Consider the following 15,777-nt stretch of genomic DNA (forward strand, 5'->3'; position numbering starts at 1 on the left):
ATGGCACCCCTATCACAGGGTTTTCTTTGGCAAGATTTGTTCAGAGAGTTTTCCCATTACCTTCTTCTTCTGAAGAGAGTGTGTGAGTTGTCCAACAGGATAGGGATTTGAAATCTATTTTTCCTAGAGTCCTAGTCGAGCTAGCAAACCAATATACTATACTGGCTGTGTTTTAAATTAGTGGTTGTTTTTGCATGATAGTTTATTCAATTGATTTAAAATTCAGATTTGTAGCTGTCGCCTGTTTCAACCTTCTTGTAAATCACCTTAGGGCCCATTCTAGGAAAGCAGGACACCAGTACACAAATAAATAAATATTAAAGTAAGGTATCATATTTCAAGTGGGATAGCATAACTATGCAAAGAGTTCCAATTCAATGCCAATATAATTCAATTCTAGGTAGAATTGGGAAAGATTTCTACGTGAAAGCCTGGGGAGATGCTAGTCAGTATAAATGATACTAAACTAGATGGATCATTGGCTCACTTTTTCTAAGCCGTATTCTTATGTCCTTTTTTTATAGTGCAGTATCAGAGATTTCTCAACAGTCTTCAAAACAGTCGTAACTGAGGCTCCAGTCTCCCAGTTTCCTTGCCTTCCCTTTTGTGATAGTTTCTTTTCTAATTGCAGCTTTCATAGCCTGCTTTCACATTTTAACTGGGACGACCGTAGGTGCATTCGTTTCCAGATACTTTGATCTTGCCACTTCCAAACCCAGAAAGAAGTTAATTCTGCATCAGAATTATGTTTGCTCCTTTGCTCTCCTCCCTAAAGGAAGACTGTGCGATAGTCAGATAAATTTGACCTATCTGCCAAATAAATGGCATCTAAACTATGGCTAAAGAGATATTTTATTTAAAAATCTAGATAAAAAGTAGTGTTATAAGCCTTTTTCTGAGCGTTTAAAGTAACTATTTTCAGTTGGGTATACTGTCGTTATCCTATCACCAATACAAGTCTGGCTTATCCCACCAGACCTCTGCAACCCACCTGAAATAATAAAACATTTATACCACAAGTGGACTACAGATGGAAATGAACATAAGTACCTATAAATGCTCCTTCATTAGATTTAAAAGACCCTTTATGCAGAAAATTAGTATCCCTGGGAGAAGAAATTTAATCAGATCTTTCCCCTAATAATCCAGGAACAATTTTGAGCCTACCTGAGGGGAAAAACACGTTAGACTGAAATCCACTTCACCAAATGCAATGGATTTCCCTTATATCTTTCAATTCTGGAACAGACTGGGAGGCATCTCTTTGAATACCCTGATAATCTGTTTTTCTGGTTAGTACTCGAGTATGAGAACTCCAATGAATCCCAGGTATTGTAGGTTATATTTCGGAGGAGGGAATTGGCAAAACCACCTCTGAGGATTCCTTGCCTAAGAAAACCCTTTGAAACTCACAGGGTCACCATAGACTGACAGGTGACTTGAAGACACACACTCTAGGGCTGCATCTGCCCTGCAAAAATAATCCAGGTTGACACTACTTTAATTGCCATGGGTCAATGCTATGGAATCCTGGGAATTGTAGTTTTGCGAGACAATTAGCCTTCTTGGTGAGAAGAGCTCTGGTGCCACAACAAAGTATAGCTCCCATAGCACTGAGCCATGGTAGTTAAATCAATGTCAACCTGGATTGTTTCTGCAGTGTAGATACACCCCTAATTTGTATGTGTATGTGGGCCTTCAAGTTAACTGTTGACTTATGATGACCCCATGGATTTCATAGGGTTTTTTAAAGGTAAGAAATACTCAGAACTAGCCCTACTGGCATGTTATTCATTGGCGGTCTCCCCATCCAAGTCCTACCCAGGACTTGGATTATTCAGGAGTTTATCAAATGGGACAGGATGGGAGGCTCTCAGTTTTGAAGGCTCAATGCGCCTTTTAGCAATACACAACATGAAGGACATCTTGGAATTACTCCTGGACAGAAGGCAGAAATGGAGGACAGGTCCTGTAAAAGGAGGACCTAGTCTGGTCATCTTGTGCTCAGTTGGCCTTAGTGATGCTCAGTGGAGGACAGCTTGGAATTACTCCTGGACAGAAGGCAGAAATGGAGGGAAGGTCCGGCTAAAGGAGGCCCTAGTCTGGCCACATTGTGCTCAATGGGCCTCGTAGTGATGCTCAATGGAGGACATTGTGGAATTCCTCCTGGACAGAAGGCAGAAATGGAAGCCAGGTCCTGCAAAAGGAGGACCAAGTCTGGTCTTAGTGATACACAAAATGGAGGTCATTTTAGAATTTCTCCTGGAGAGAAGGAAGAAATGGAGGGCATATTCTGGAAAAAAAGGACCAAGTCTGGTCATCTTGTGCTCAGTGGACCTCTCAGTGATACACGAAATGGAGGACATTTTGGAATTCTTCCTGGAGAGAAGGAAGAAATGGAGGGAAGGTCCTGGAAGAGGAAGACACTTTGTCACCCTGTGCTCAATGGACTTCTTAGTGATGCTCCAAGTGGAAGACATTTTGGAATTCCTCCTGTTCATAAGATTGAAATGGAGGACATAAACTGGAAAAAGCAGGATACCTTGCCCCCCTGTGTTCAATGGGCCTCTTAGTGATGCTCCAAGTGGAGGACTTTGGGGAATTCCTCCTGGACAGAAGGCAGAAATGGAGGACAGGTCCTGCAAAAGGTCAATGGGCTCCTTAGTGGTGGAGGACCCTTTGGAACTCCTCCAGGAGGAAAAAAAATGGAAAAGGAGGACATGTTCTGGAAAAGGAGGACCAAGTCTGGTCACCTTGTGCTCAATGGGCCTCTCAGTGATGGAGGACCTTTTGGAATTCCTCCAGGGGAAAAAAAGTGGAAATGGAGGACATATTCTGGAAAAGGAGGTCCAGGTCTGGTCACCATGTTGTTGTTGTTGTTGTTTTTATTATTATGCTCAATGAGCCTCTTAGTGATGCTCCAAATGGAGGACCTTTGGGACTTCCTCCTGGACAGAAGACAGAAATGGAGGACTTAAATTGGAAAAAGGAGGAGTCCTAAACAGTCATGCCAGCTTCCTATCCAAAAAAGGGGCTTTTAAGACACCTTTTTAGGGGGAGAGAGCATGGACATGGAGTGATGCTCTATGCACTCCTCCACACAGTGACTTAGTTATCATTCCCTCAGTGCGCATGCGTCCTGGAGATGGGAGGGAAGCATACAATATAATCAAGGGAGGGCTGCAGTTCCCTTTCCCAGTGAAGCCTTGGCGTTGCCCCTAGCAACCAGAGGACGCTTCCTAGAAGAGGAGGAGTAGAAGGAGGCCAAGGCAGCTCTATCAGCAGTTGCAGCTGCAAGCATCAGCAGTGAGCCATGATGGAGGAGGTTCCCAGCATGACCACCACCACTGAGGGCACTTTCTGCCTCCATCGTATCCTTTGCTGCTCTGGGAGGGATGGGGGCATCCCCCTGCCTTGCTTTGGGGTCTCTCTGTAGCAGCCACACTGCAAAAATAATCCACTTTGAGACTGCTTTAACTGCCCTGGCTCAATGCTAGGGAATCCTGGGAAGTGTAGGGTTTGTGAGACATCTTTCAGCCTTCTTCTCTGTCAGAGAGGGAGAGACCTGGGATGCTACAATAAACTACAATTCCCAGGATTCCCTAGCACTGAGCCAGGGACAGTTAAAGCAGACTGAAACTGGATTATTTATTCTGCAGTGTGTTTGGGACCCTAGTGCTCTCAATACTATGAGAGAGATGGCTGAAAAGTGGGGTATAAATACTCTTAATAAAATAAAATAGGGAAAGCTGGGGGTTGTAATGTGTTGTGGCACCACCTAAATTATTATTATTATTATTATTAAGCTTCCTTTATAGAGCGCTGTAAATTTATGCAGTGCTGTCCATGCAGTCAGTTAAAAATATAATATAATAATATATTAAATATATATTTTTATATATTTAATATTTAATAATATTAATTATATAAAGTAGAATAAAATAAAAGCAACCTGCCTTTGGCGTACGTTCTGCAAAAAAAACCCAATTCAATGTAATACGTAATACGCTCATCCCATATGTCTTCCATCCAGCCTTGCCTATTTTAAATCTCGTCTATTTTAAATTTTATTTTTTATTTTAAATGAATTTTAAATTGCGCTCATGGTATTGGTATTTTAGTTCTGGCAAGGGATAAGGGGATATGCAATTTTAGCTATGCATTTTAGCATGTGTTATGTATAGTTTATGTATTTCTTTTCTTTCTTTCTTTTTTTAACCCGCTTTGATCCTTTCGGAAAGGCGTGCTATAAATAAATCTATTATTATTATTATTACTGTATTATTATTATTATTATTAAAATATAGCAAGGGAGAAATACAAAAAAATGAACTGACAATAAGCACAAAATGACACTTCCCAGGATTCCCTAGCATTGAGCCATTGCAGTTAAAGCGTTCTTAAAAACCGGATTATTTATTTTGCAGTGTGTTTTGGACCTTTGTTGTTGTCATTTCTGATTTATACTAATCCTAAGGCGAACCTATCATAGGGTTTTCTTGCAGGGCTGGGGAGTAGTGGTGATTTGGGAGGTTACTCCTTGTCCTACTCCGGAGTAAGATATTTTTTTCTTAACGTTACTACTACTCCTATTATACTCAATAATAAATAAAAGTTTTAAAAAAATAAAAAATGGTGTTTGCATGTACAATATAATAACAGGAGTAACGAGTAAGAAATATATTTTGTTACTCCTCATTCCTACTCCTACTCCTGCAAAAACCTCTTACTCCTTACTCCTCAGCCCTGTTTTCTTGGCAAGTTTCTTCAGAAGGGGGTTTGCCAGGGTTGTCTTCTGAGACTGAGAGAGTGTGACTTGCCCAAGGTCCACCTTGTTGTTGCTTTTTTTAATGCTCAAGTAGGGATTTGAAACTTGTTTTTCCAGCGTCGTAGTCTAAAGCTCAAACCACTAGGCATGCTGGCCTTTTCCAGCAGCCTCGGAAGGGTTGCCCTCTCCTCTTTCTGCTTCCTTGGTTATGTTCCGTTTCTGACTTTTGGAGAACCTGTCATGGGGTTTTCTTGGCAAGATTTGTTCAGAGGGGGTTGGCTGTTGTCTTCCTCAGAGGTTGAGAGAGTGTAACTTGCCCAAGGTCTCCCAGTGGGTTTCATGGCTGAGTGGGAAATTGAACCCTGCTCTCCAGAGTCATAGTCCAATATTCAAACCACATGTTGCTTGTCCTGGATGTACAGATATAATAAAGGGCCCAAACAGACAGGCCAAAATAAAGCTGCTTCTGGTCACTTTGGAGGCATGCTGTTTAAAAGACACACATATCTCAAGAGGCCAGAAGCCACACCAAAGTGTGGCTTTGGCCTGGCTTCCAGCCTCTTAGGATGCATGCATCATTTAAACAGCATACCTCCAAAGTGACCCAAAGCAGCTTTATTTTGGCCTGTCTGTTCGGGCCCATAGATATATTAAATGTAGTTTGCATATTCCCATTTACAGTACTTGGAAATATGTCTCACGTGGATCAGAGATATACTTAGTTGTCTTTCATAGCATTGTGCCGTATGTATCTTATAAAATCAGCTTCATACACTTTGACTATAAGAAAGTATGGCTGTTTCACCTAAATGAACAAATTTAACTCAGACCAAGTGCTTGTTGAATATAAAGCGGTATGGAAGATTTTACTTTTTAAAGAAAGGAGGTGAAATTAGAAAATTGGCCCACACATACTGTTAAATCCATGTGAGCCAGTGCAATGTAGTGGCTTGAGCACTGAACTGTGACTCTGACCAAGGATGAAATCCCCACTCAAGCATTGAAAACCACTGGATGACTTTGGCCAAGGAGGCACACTCTCTCAGCCTTAGAGAATGGCAATGACAAACTCCTTCTAAAGGAACTTGCCAAGAAAACCCTGTGATAGGTTCACATTAGGGTTGCCACAAATTGAAAATGACTTAAAGGCACACGACAACAGCAACAACAACAACAACAACGTGCTGTTAAATATATAAAGTTTAAAAACTAACAACTTTTTTCGGAATTCCCCCCATTTAAAACAGTAAATTGAATATCTTTATATTTACTGGCTTACTTGTAAAGTTTGAAACGTTTGTAACATTTCCCCCATGAGATTGTATATACACAATGGTCATGTTGACAAACATTTTGGATTCCCTTTCCTCTTTACTACATTTTTTTTAAAGTCTTAGAACATTTTGTAATTCTTTTCATAGATAAGTGGTGTTCTTTTTTTTGGTCTGGGAGTAAACATACTTGTTACTTTATGTAGTGATAAAAAAAATATGAATGAAGATAAGTTTCCCTGCACTCTATATATACACTGCAGAAACAATCCAGTTTGAGACTGCTTTAGCTGCCCTTGCTCAGTGCTAGGGAATCCTGGGAATTGGAGTTTGTTGAGGCACCAGAGATCCCTGACAGAGAAGGCTAAACGTCTCACAAAACTACAGTTCCCAGAATTTCCTAGCACAGAGCCAGTGGCCTCAAACTGGATTATTTCTGCAGCATGTTTTGGACCCTAGATTCTACCAAGGATCCTGTCTGATCTTGGAAGCTAAGCAGGGTCAGCCATTGTTGGTACTAGGATGGGAGACTGCTAAAGAATACAGGGTGCTGTGGACTATATTTCAGAGGAAAGGACTGGCAAAACCACCTCTGAGTATTCCTTGCTTAAAAATCTTTATGAAAATTTCATGGGGACACCATAAGTTGGCGGGTGACAAAAGTGCATGTGTGCACGCACTCACTTATAGTCCCACTTGTCGGGCTTATCGAGAGCCCTGATTAGATTTAGTGAGTATTGTATTAAGTTCCACCTACAGATAAATGTTACTAAATCAAAGGTTTTGGTATTTTCAAAAGGATTCACTCCAAGGAAATGGAAGGTGAATAATCAAATCATAGAGCAGGTAAAAATGTACACATATTTGGGCGTTCTTTTCCATTACAATGGTCTTTGGGCAAAACAGAGAGAAAAGGTCGTTCAATCTGGAAAAAGATCTCTGGCGACTTTACAATCCTTTTATTATAAGAAGGGAAACCAAGATATCCTTGCAGCTATGAAAATTTATAAAACCAAAATAAGACCACAAATACTATATAGTATATCTGTTTGGGTAACAGCTTTCAACAAGGAGGTTGAAAGTTTACAAACACAATTCTGCAGGAAATTGTTATCTATTCCACCATGTGTTCATCACCTAACATTATATGCCGAGCTTGGTCTGGATACACTCGAGACCACAGCTTGGTTGATGGCGTACAAATCTTGGCTTAAAATCCATTATAGACCAAATAGATCTAGTCTAATTTGGTTTCTTTTATCTGATAATTATTATACTAACTGGTCAAAAATCTATGAAGATAAATTAAAATTAAAGGGCCTAAGTCTGGACTCGCTACTCCTCCTAACTGAGGAGGAATGCCTCAAGACAATTAAGGATTGTTTACTGAGTTGGGATTACAAGATGACTTATTCCACTCCTCCCAGAGTGTGCTCCCCTTCTGTATTTGGCATTCCCCCCTATTGTGGCAAGATGCCAAAGTACTTTCAATCATTGTCCCTTCAGGCTTCGAGGAAAGCTTTCCTCTTTGCAAGGTTGAATATTCACCCTTCCTGTATCACTAGGGGTAGATATTTGAGGATCCCTTTTGCAAATCGAATATGTATATGTGAACTATCTCCAGATACACTCCAACATATTATATTTCTTTGCCCGCTGTATCAAAAACCGAGAGCGAAATTGCTAAAGAAACTATTGGAAATGAATTACTGCTTAACGGATATACTGTAACTTTAGTACATTTATTGGAGGATTGTAATGTACAGATTACACGATTGATGGCCAATTTTCTAATGGAGTCAACAAAAATCTGGTACAAATTAAATAATGGTTAGAGTTTAGTGTTAGATGATTTTAAGGATGATAAATTTTAAAGTATTCATGTAGACTATTTTAGTTAATTTTGTATTGTATTGTTTGTTGTATATTGTCTATTGAGATGCCTAATAAAGGTTGATGGATGGATGAATAGTCCCACTTGTCTCTGAGTAAGCCCTACCAAACTCAGTGGGATGTACTTTTGAGTAGATATGCATAGGGTTACATTGTCGGTCAGTTTTCTCAAACCGTGGGCATGAACAGACAGGCCAAAATAAAGCTGCTTTGGATCACTTTGGAGGTATGCTGCTTAAATGATGCATGCCTCCTAAGAGGTTGGAAGCCATGCCAAAGCCATGCTCCAGTCCTAAGGACTGGAGCGCAGATTTGGTGCAGCTTCTGGTTTCTTAAGATGTGTGTGTCATTTAAACAGCATACCACCAAGTGATCTGAAGCAGCTTTATTTTGTCTTGTCTGTTTGGGCCTGTTACTCATGAGACTGTTACTCAGCCCCATCCCTTACACTAGTTTCAGAATTATTATTTTTATAAGATGAGGTGAGAAGGGGCAGGAGTCTCCAGGGCAGCTACTTGTATTTTGCAGTGGTCTGGAGCCCAACACAATACGTGATTACTCAGAAGTAAATTAAGTGGGGCTTGAATCAGGATCAGTAGACATCAGGTTGCAATCTTACAGCCCAATCCAGTGTATATTTACTCAGAGATAGGTCACTGATGATAATGTAAGATATGACTAGGTTGGTCGTATTAGCATTTTGTTTTGCTGCTGCTGCTGCTCTAGTGAATAGAACATTGCAACAATAGAGGCATTTAAAAGTGAAAGTTAGTCCCTTTAAAGTCTAAAGATCCCAGTTTGCTTCCCAGGTTAAAGATCTTGGGTGGCTTCCTGTGGTCCCTTTAAATTTAAAGATCCCCCAATAGCAGGAATGAAACGCAATTAGCTTTCACACACTGCCAATCGTGCTTCTAGTATGCTTCCCCGTGAATAGTTTGTTGCTTGAGCATTGCTGTTTATTCCCAGGAGAAGTCTCGATTGAGCATGACATTGGCCTGTTACAGACTGCCAAAATAAAGCTGCTTCGGGTCTCTTTGGAGGTATGCTATTTAAATGATGCATGCATCCTAAGAATCCGGAAGCTGTACCAAAAGCTGCACTCCGGTGCTTAGGAATGGAGTGTGGCTTTGGTGCGACCTCCAGACTCTTAGGATCCATGCATCATTTAAATAGCATACCTCCAAAGAGACTCAAAGCAGCTTTATTTTGGCAGTCTGTAACAGGCCATTGTCTGAAAATCTTCTGCGCAATCGTGTGATTATCCTAGCATTTTGCCTTTTCCTTCCCCCTTTCTCCCCCTCCTTTGTCTCAGGAGAATGAGATGAATTTCAGGGATAGGGAAATACTGAAACAAGGTGGACCTTTTTCACGGCACCCCTGCTTTTCCTTGTACAATTTAAACCACTTTCATCATCCATGTTCCGTCATACCTTTCCAGCGCAATATATTTCTCTTTCTGTAAGTGAGGTCATAACTCAAGGAAATGCCAAAGGAGACCTCATAAATATTTTGCGAACACATGGATTGTGGCATTGAATATCAGTCCGATGGAGTGGGTTGAGATCAGGTTGACATTTTTAATGAAGTGCAACCAGGCTCTGCCATTGTGACCACAGGCTCCACACTTGAGCTTGCAAGCTTTGGATTTGCCAGCTCTGATTTGAGCTTTAGGAAACCACTGTTCAATTCTCTTCAGGAATGAATGGCGGGGTGAGGGAAGGTGCCATAAAATGGTAATTCCTAGAATCTGAGTGAGTAAGAATTTAAGAGTATTGACACACTCTTTGTGCCTTTAACTCATTTTAAATATTTTTTATATAAACCAGATACTTGAACATTTATCTGTAGGACTGTCAATTTGCATTAGAAACCGCTGGCGTCTCTGGTTGACTGTCTGTCTTTGATTGTGTGCCAAATTAACTTCTCCAAGGAAAGAAGTGTTTGGGAGGAAAGTATCAAGGCAGAGTATTCATTATTGTAAAATATTATATATTGCTTTCCCATGCAATTGCAAATAAAGGCAAATGCAAATTTAGCAGAATTTGTTCTAGTGCTGCATGCCTCATGTCTGTATTCTCTGCAGGCTCTGACATCTAAATTATCTGGAACTGTAGTGATGAGGAGTGGTAATGGCCACAAGTGTAGGCTGCAGCCGCAGTACAGAAATAATTTAGTTTGTCACCACTTTACCTGCCGTGGTTTCATGCTATGGAATTCTGGGAACTGTAATTTTGTGAGACATTTAGCCTTCTCTGTCAGAGAGCTCTGGTGACGCAACAAACTGCAAATTCCAGGAGTCCATCGCATGGAGCCATGGCGGTTAAAGCAGTGTCAAACTGTATTATTTCTGCAGTGCAGCTACAGCCTGGGATGGCTTTAAAAAGTCAGACAAATTCATGGCTCTATCCAAATGTGAATCTAGGACTATTATGTACCTCTGTATACATAGTTGTCTACCTCTGAATCCCGTTCACTGAGGTATAACTGTGGGGAGATGGAAGGTTTACATCACAGGGGCATCTGGTTGACACTGGGAAGCAGGTAGGCAATTTGTAGTCCATCACTTGCACAGTTTGCTCACTCACTGCATGGAAATTGTCCTCTTGCCCACAAATTTGACCTGTGAGTAATTAGTTGTATATGTATATACACATGTGCATTGCCCATATTAAGACATTCTGAGGGTAGAGAGGGTGTGTGTGTGAAAAATGGACTGTGAGAAAACTAACTGAATTGCAGAATTATTTTTCTGTATTTCTGTAACTGCAGTATCTTCCTTTTATGCTTCTTTACATGATTGAGACTTATAAACCCTTCTTTACCCGAAACAATAAATCCCTATGGGATTTTTTCGTATCCTGAAAAATTCGTAACCTGGGTATTTCGTATCCCGAGGTACCACTGTATTTGCTTACACTAAAAATAATGCTACTGAACTCATTTACAGTTGCAGCTGTAATTCTGTTCTTAATTTATTCTCTCATATTGTAAATATAAAAATATTGCTACCAGAATGGTAACTTTCAGTGATTTATTTTGCATGTCATGACATTTAAAGAGTAATCACTATTGTAATTTGAATTACAAAAAGCCAAATACTAATTAAAATTTAGCCATTTCAAGCTTTTCCTCCTTAATACAGTTTAGAAGAATTAGTAAATCTTGACAAAAACGTGGCAGTCCAACTCTGAATGTGTACTTCCTGCTTTTTTGCTGTAACAAGTAGGTATGTTTTTGCATTTCTGCTTCAGTCTCAGAGTAGTTGAAATTATATAGGGCCTCATAGTTCCATGGATTTTAATTCATGTGTATATGCAAGAATAACAGATATATTTTATGAGGCCTTTATACGTCCTTTTAAACAAAGGCGAATTATTTCTTTGGCCTAAATCTAATTGTTAGATCTAACTGGAGTCAGCCAATTGAATCAATGGAACTTACGTTCCAGTACTGTACTTTCCAAAGCTTTTTGCATCAAGAATATCTTCCTGAAGAGCAACAAAAGGCAAGTGCCCCTACACCCAGTTGCTGCTGCTGCTGGGTTATCTCTGCTTCTGGGACTCCTGTGGAAGATCCATGAACACCCACTCTGTAGCAGTAGAGGGAGCTGACAAGTAAAACCAGGTGTCCTGTGGGGCCAGGCCTACAGCCCTGGGTCATTGCCAATGGAGTTATGGTTATGGTGACCATAACCCATGGTTATGGTTACAGTTATGAAATGGTGACAGTATTGGTTGTTTGGGTGAGAGACTGGTACTTGGAACTGGACAGAAGGAGCTTTTCCATGTTGGTTCTGCTGGACTTCTCAGTGGTTTTCAATACTATCAGTCTTGGTATCCTTTTTGGATCGCACTTGGAGACACTGTTTACAGTGGCTCCATTCTTTCTGGAGGGGTGATCCCAGGAGGTGATGCTGGCGGATCTTTTTTTTGACCCTTGTCTGTTTAGTTGTGGAGTCTCTCAGAGTTTGTTTTGTCCCTCAATTTATTCAACATATTGATGTATCTGATGGGAAAGGTTGTCCAGAAACTCAGTTCAGACAAGACAGAGATGCCCCTTGTCAGTCAGAAGGCAGATGAAGGAATAGAGTTTCAGTGCTGGATGGGTTTGCACTTCTTCTGAAAACTCATGCTCACATAGCTGCAGCTGAATTGCTAATGGGGGCTGAATACAGGGAACACACATCTCCCTTGTTGCAGCAGCTCCACTGGCTGCTGGTCTTGAATTTGACCTATATAAAGTCGCATGTGTCTTTGTTGTTTGTTGTTAGTTTTTGAGTCGACTTTGACTCATGGTGACCCCATGGGTGAGACATCTCCAAAATCCCCTGTCTTCCACTGCTCTCGTGACTTTCTTAATTGTCTCTATGCATCTGGCGTGTGGTCTTCTGCTCCTTCTGTTGCCTTCTACCTTCTATCCTAGCATTATTGTCTTTTCTAATGAGTCATGTCTTCTCATGATCTAGTCAAAGTAAAACAGTCTAAATTTGATAATCTTAGGCCTCTTACAGACTGCCAAAATAAAGCTGCTTTGGGTCTCTTTGGAGGTATGCTGCTTAAATGATGCATGCATCCTAAGAATCCGGAAGCTGCACCAAAGCTGCACTCCAGTGCTTAGGAACGGAGTGTGGCTTTGGCGTGACCTCCGGGCTCTTAGGACCCATGCATCATTTAAATAGCATACCTCCAAAGAGACCCAAAGCAGCTTTATTTTGGCAGTCTGTAACAGGTCTTAGCTTCTCGGAAGATTTCAGGGCTGATCTGTTCTAGGACCATTTGTTTGTCTTTTTGTCTGTCCAAGGTATTCTCAGCACTCTTCTCCAGCACCACATCTCAAATGAGTTCATTTTCTTCTTATTGGCCTTTTCACTGTCCAGTTCTCATACCTGTACATGGTGATAGGGAATACCATGGATTATCTCTGCGGTGTGGATGAAGCACTAATATTGGCATTATTGGCTCCTGCCTTGTCCAGCAACTAGGATTTTAGGTGCATGTACCTTCTGTAAAATAATTTACACCTATCTATGAAAAGGCATTATAACACTCTGGGAGCCTGTGGTACATAAATGCTGAGCACAGATCCCAATTGAGAATTTGTGGGAAATAAAGTTATCTGAATTCTTCAATGAAAGCTGAGAAAAGATTCCCTAAATTGTGTTTTTAAATATCAGAGTAAATCTTGTATCCACACAGCTGTGGCATTCACTGTACTGTATATAGACAGTCAAGCATCACACTGACAAAACAGTACAGAGTTTATTATACAAAGAATTGCAGAGTGGGTGCTGTTTAGTGTCACTTTGAGGGTGGAAAATGTGGAAGATACATTTTAAAAGAAAATTTACTATGCTGTGAAGCCATGTTTGAAACCAATATGATTTGCTGTTTTAGACTTAACTGAGCATGCAGAGGTTACAGTAACAGAAAGCTCTGAAGATGACTATCAGTATGAAGAGGTAAGAAACAGACAGAGCAATCAAGTGGGAGATAAAGACATCCGAACAGAGACAAAGTTACCAGGCTGGATGGTTTCCTTTCTTCTTTTGCCCTTTACAGCTGGGTTTAAAAAATAGAAATTGGTCCCATTATCTCAGTCAAAATGGATAAACTAGTCTGACTCCAGTGCTGGTATTCCCCCTGCCTCCCAACCATTTCAAGGGTGTGCTGGGGATATCAGAAGGCTTTGATTTTTGTGGATCCACAGCTTCTTCAGACATGCCTCCTTTTTCTCCTCTCCAGCATGAGGGAAACACATGGGAGAACATTTTGCAGCTACAGGAAGGATGCTTGTTATATTGGAATCTCCCTGTGTTTGGATGGACTCCTCTGCCTGCTATTTGGAGAAGGTCTATCTAGAGTCTACAAATCACAATAAGTAATTGTGGGGCAGTATAGCTATTTTAATGTCAATTTAATACGAAATGCTTATAAACATGCATTCTCAACTAAATTGAACTGGACAGAAGTGGATAAGTGAATGTGCTCTCTGCTTTTTTGATCCCTGTTGATGTGCCTGTGCTAGGATGACTAATTTTGGAAGGTTTTCATTTGCAACCCTTGTAGGCTTGGTATCTAAACAAGTTAAATCAAGCATATTGCATAATATTATATGGAGACAATTGTAATTTTAAACATAAAAGTATTACATAATAATCTTTTAAATACTGTATAACAGCCAGTTCAGTTATATGCATTCATTTAAGATGTTCTGAGACAGTGCTGTCTACTTGATCTGTATGTCAGCAGCACCTAAATGACATTTTTATGGTTGCAGGCCTATCTGTGCATTACAAAGTATATCTTTAACCATTTTCAGAATGGAGTTGAAGACCATCCTGTTTAGAGAAGTGTTCCCAGGCATTGTGTGACTATTATTTATTACTTTACGTTTTTAATTTGTTGCTTGCTTTAACTTTATTGAACCGTTTCCTTTATTGTTATGTATTATTTATATGTATTAAGCTATTATTTCTTAGATTTTACGCTAGGGGCAGATTTACTTTATCTATTTTATTGTTTGTATGTACAGCGCTGTGTAAATCTACAGCGCTATATAAATAAAGCATAATAATAATAATAATAATAATAATAATAATAATAATAATAATAATGGTGTTTTCTATAAAACACTGATTATTTTTAGCACTATCAGTAAAATAAATATTTTTAAACTATTTTAAAATATATTTTAAAATAAATGCTTTTAGAAGTATGCACTCAGACAGTGTAGCTATTACCATGTTTAAGGTACATGTATTCGTATAAATGAAAATGATACATTCGTGTATGAAAATGTAATATAAGAAGCTTTCTGCATGTAGCTCTTTTATTCTGCCTTTGTGTTATCCTTGTAAAATGATCAAAATATTCAGATAAGAATTAATATGTGAGATTTCAGAGTATGATAGAGAAAAGCAATAGATTTAAATTGGGCTGACTTCACAAGTAAGCATGCTCACTGGCTTCTGAACCACAGTTGAGGGCTGCTTTCACTTTTACTAGTCAATATATTGGTATGTATTTGTGGCTCCAAAGTCATAACTGTAGAGATAAAATTGTTCTCTTGTTTAAACAAAAGGCATACAGGCATTGATGTGTAGTTGCAGTTTTTGTTATTCCACTTTTAAAATGACCAAACAAAACATGTCACCCCTATGTGTGTGGGAGGCAGTGCATGGAAAAGATGCATTCGCTACAGTCAGATTGCTAACTAGGGCTGATTTCAGGGAACACACAACGTCTTTGTTGCCACAGCTCCACTGACTGCTGGTCTACCTCTGTGCAAAATTTAAAGTCCTGGTGATGACATATAAAACCTATATGGCTCAGCTGTAGGTTATCTGAAGGGCTCTATCTCCCTTTATGAGCCCAATAGAACTCAAAGATCAGCTGGAAAAGATTATACAGTATCTGTGTCCAACTAACTTCCCAGGCTTGTTTCGTGGGAATAAAGGAGAGGACCATCTCAGTGGTTGTTCCCAGATGTTTAATGAATTTTAATATTCAACTTTTTTTAAACTTCATCAATTGTTTAATTGTTTTAAAAATGGTTATTTTATACTTTTATTAAAGCTTTGTTATAGTTTTAACATGCATCATTTTTAAATATGTTGTTAGCTCTTTTGAGTCTGTTAAGAAAGGCAAGATGTAAATGGATAAAATAACAGTAATAATAATAACAATAATAATAATAATAATAATAATAATAATAATAATAGATTACAGCTGTATATCCTGAGCCATGAATTTATTTGTTTTTTTGTTGTTAACTGCCAATGAGGTGACCCCTGCTCATGGCCACCCCATTATTATTATTATTATTATTATTATTATTATTATTATT

General features: G+C 39.5%; 1 protein-coding gene across 2 annotated transcripts in view; it reads left to right on the forward strand.

The window, feature by feature from the left end:
- Positions 1 to 3,181: 3,181 nt before the first annotated feature.
- Positions 3,182 to 15,777, forward strand: part of SPAG16 (sperm associated antigen 16) — a 510,294-nt gene continuing 497,698 nt past the window's right edge. Inside the window, exons 1-2 of one of the 2 annotated variants that reach the window (XM_042446654.1) lie at positions 3,182 to 3,371; positions 13,344 to 13,390. In XM_042446654.1, coding sequence (XP_042302588.1) covers positions 3,314 to 3,371; positions 13,344 to 13,390 — 105 coding nt within the window. In that variant the 5' untranslated portion in view covers positions 3,182 to 3,313. Of the gene's footprint in view, positions 3,372 to 3,675; positions 3,715 to 13,343; positions 13,391 to 15,777 lie in introns of those variants that run through there. The other variant, XM_042446655.1, reaches the window with a different exon arrangement.

Source organism: Sceloporus undulatus, chromosome 1 (assembly GCF_019175285.1).
Source record: "Sceloporus undulatus isolate JIND9_A2432 ecotype Alabama chromosome 1, SceUnd_v1.1, whole genome shotgun sequence".
Lineage (NCBI taxonomy): Eukaryota > Metazoa > Chordata > Lepidosauria > Squamata > Phrynosomatidae > Sceloporus > Sceloporus undulatus.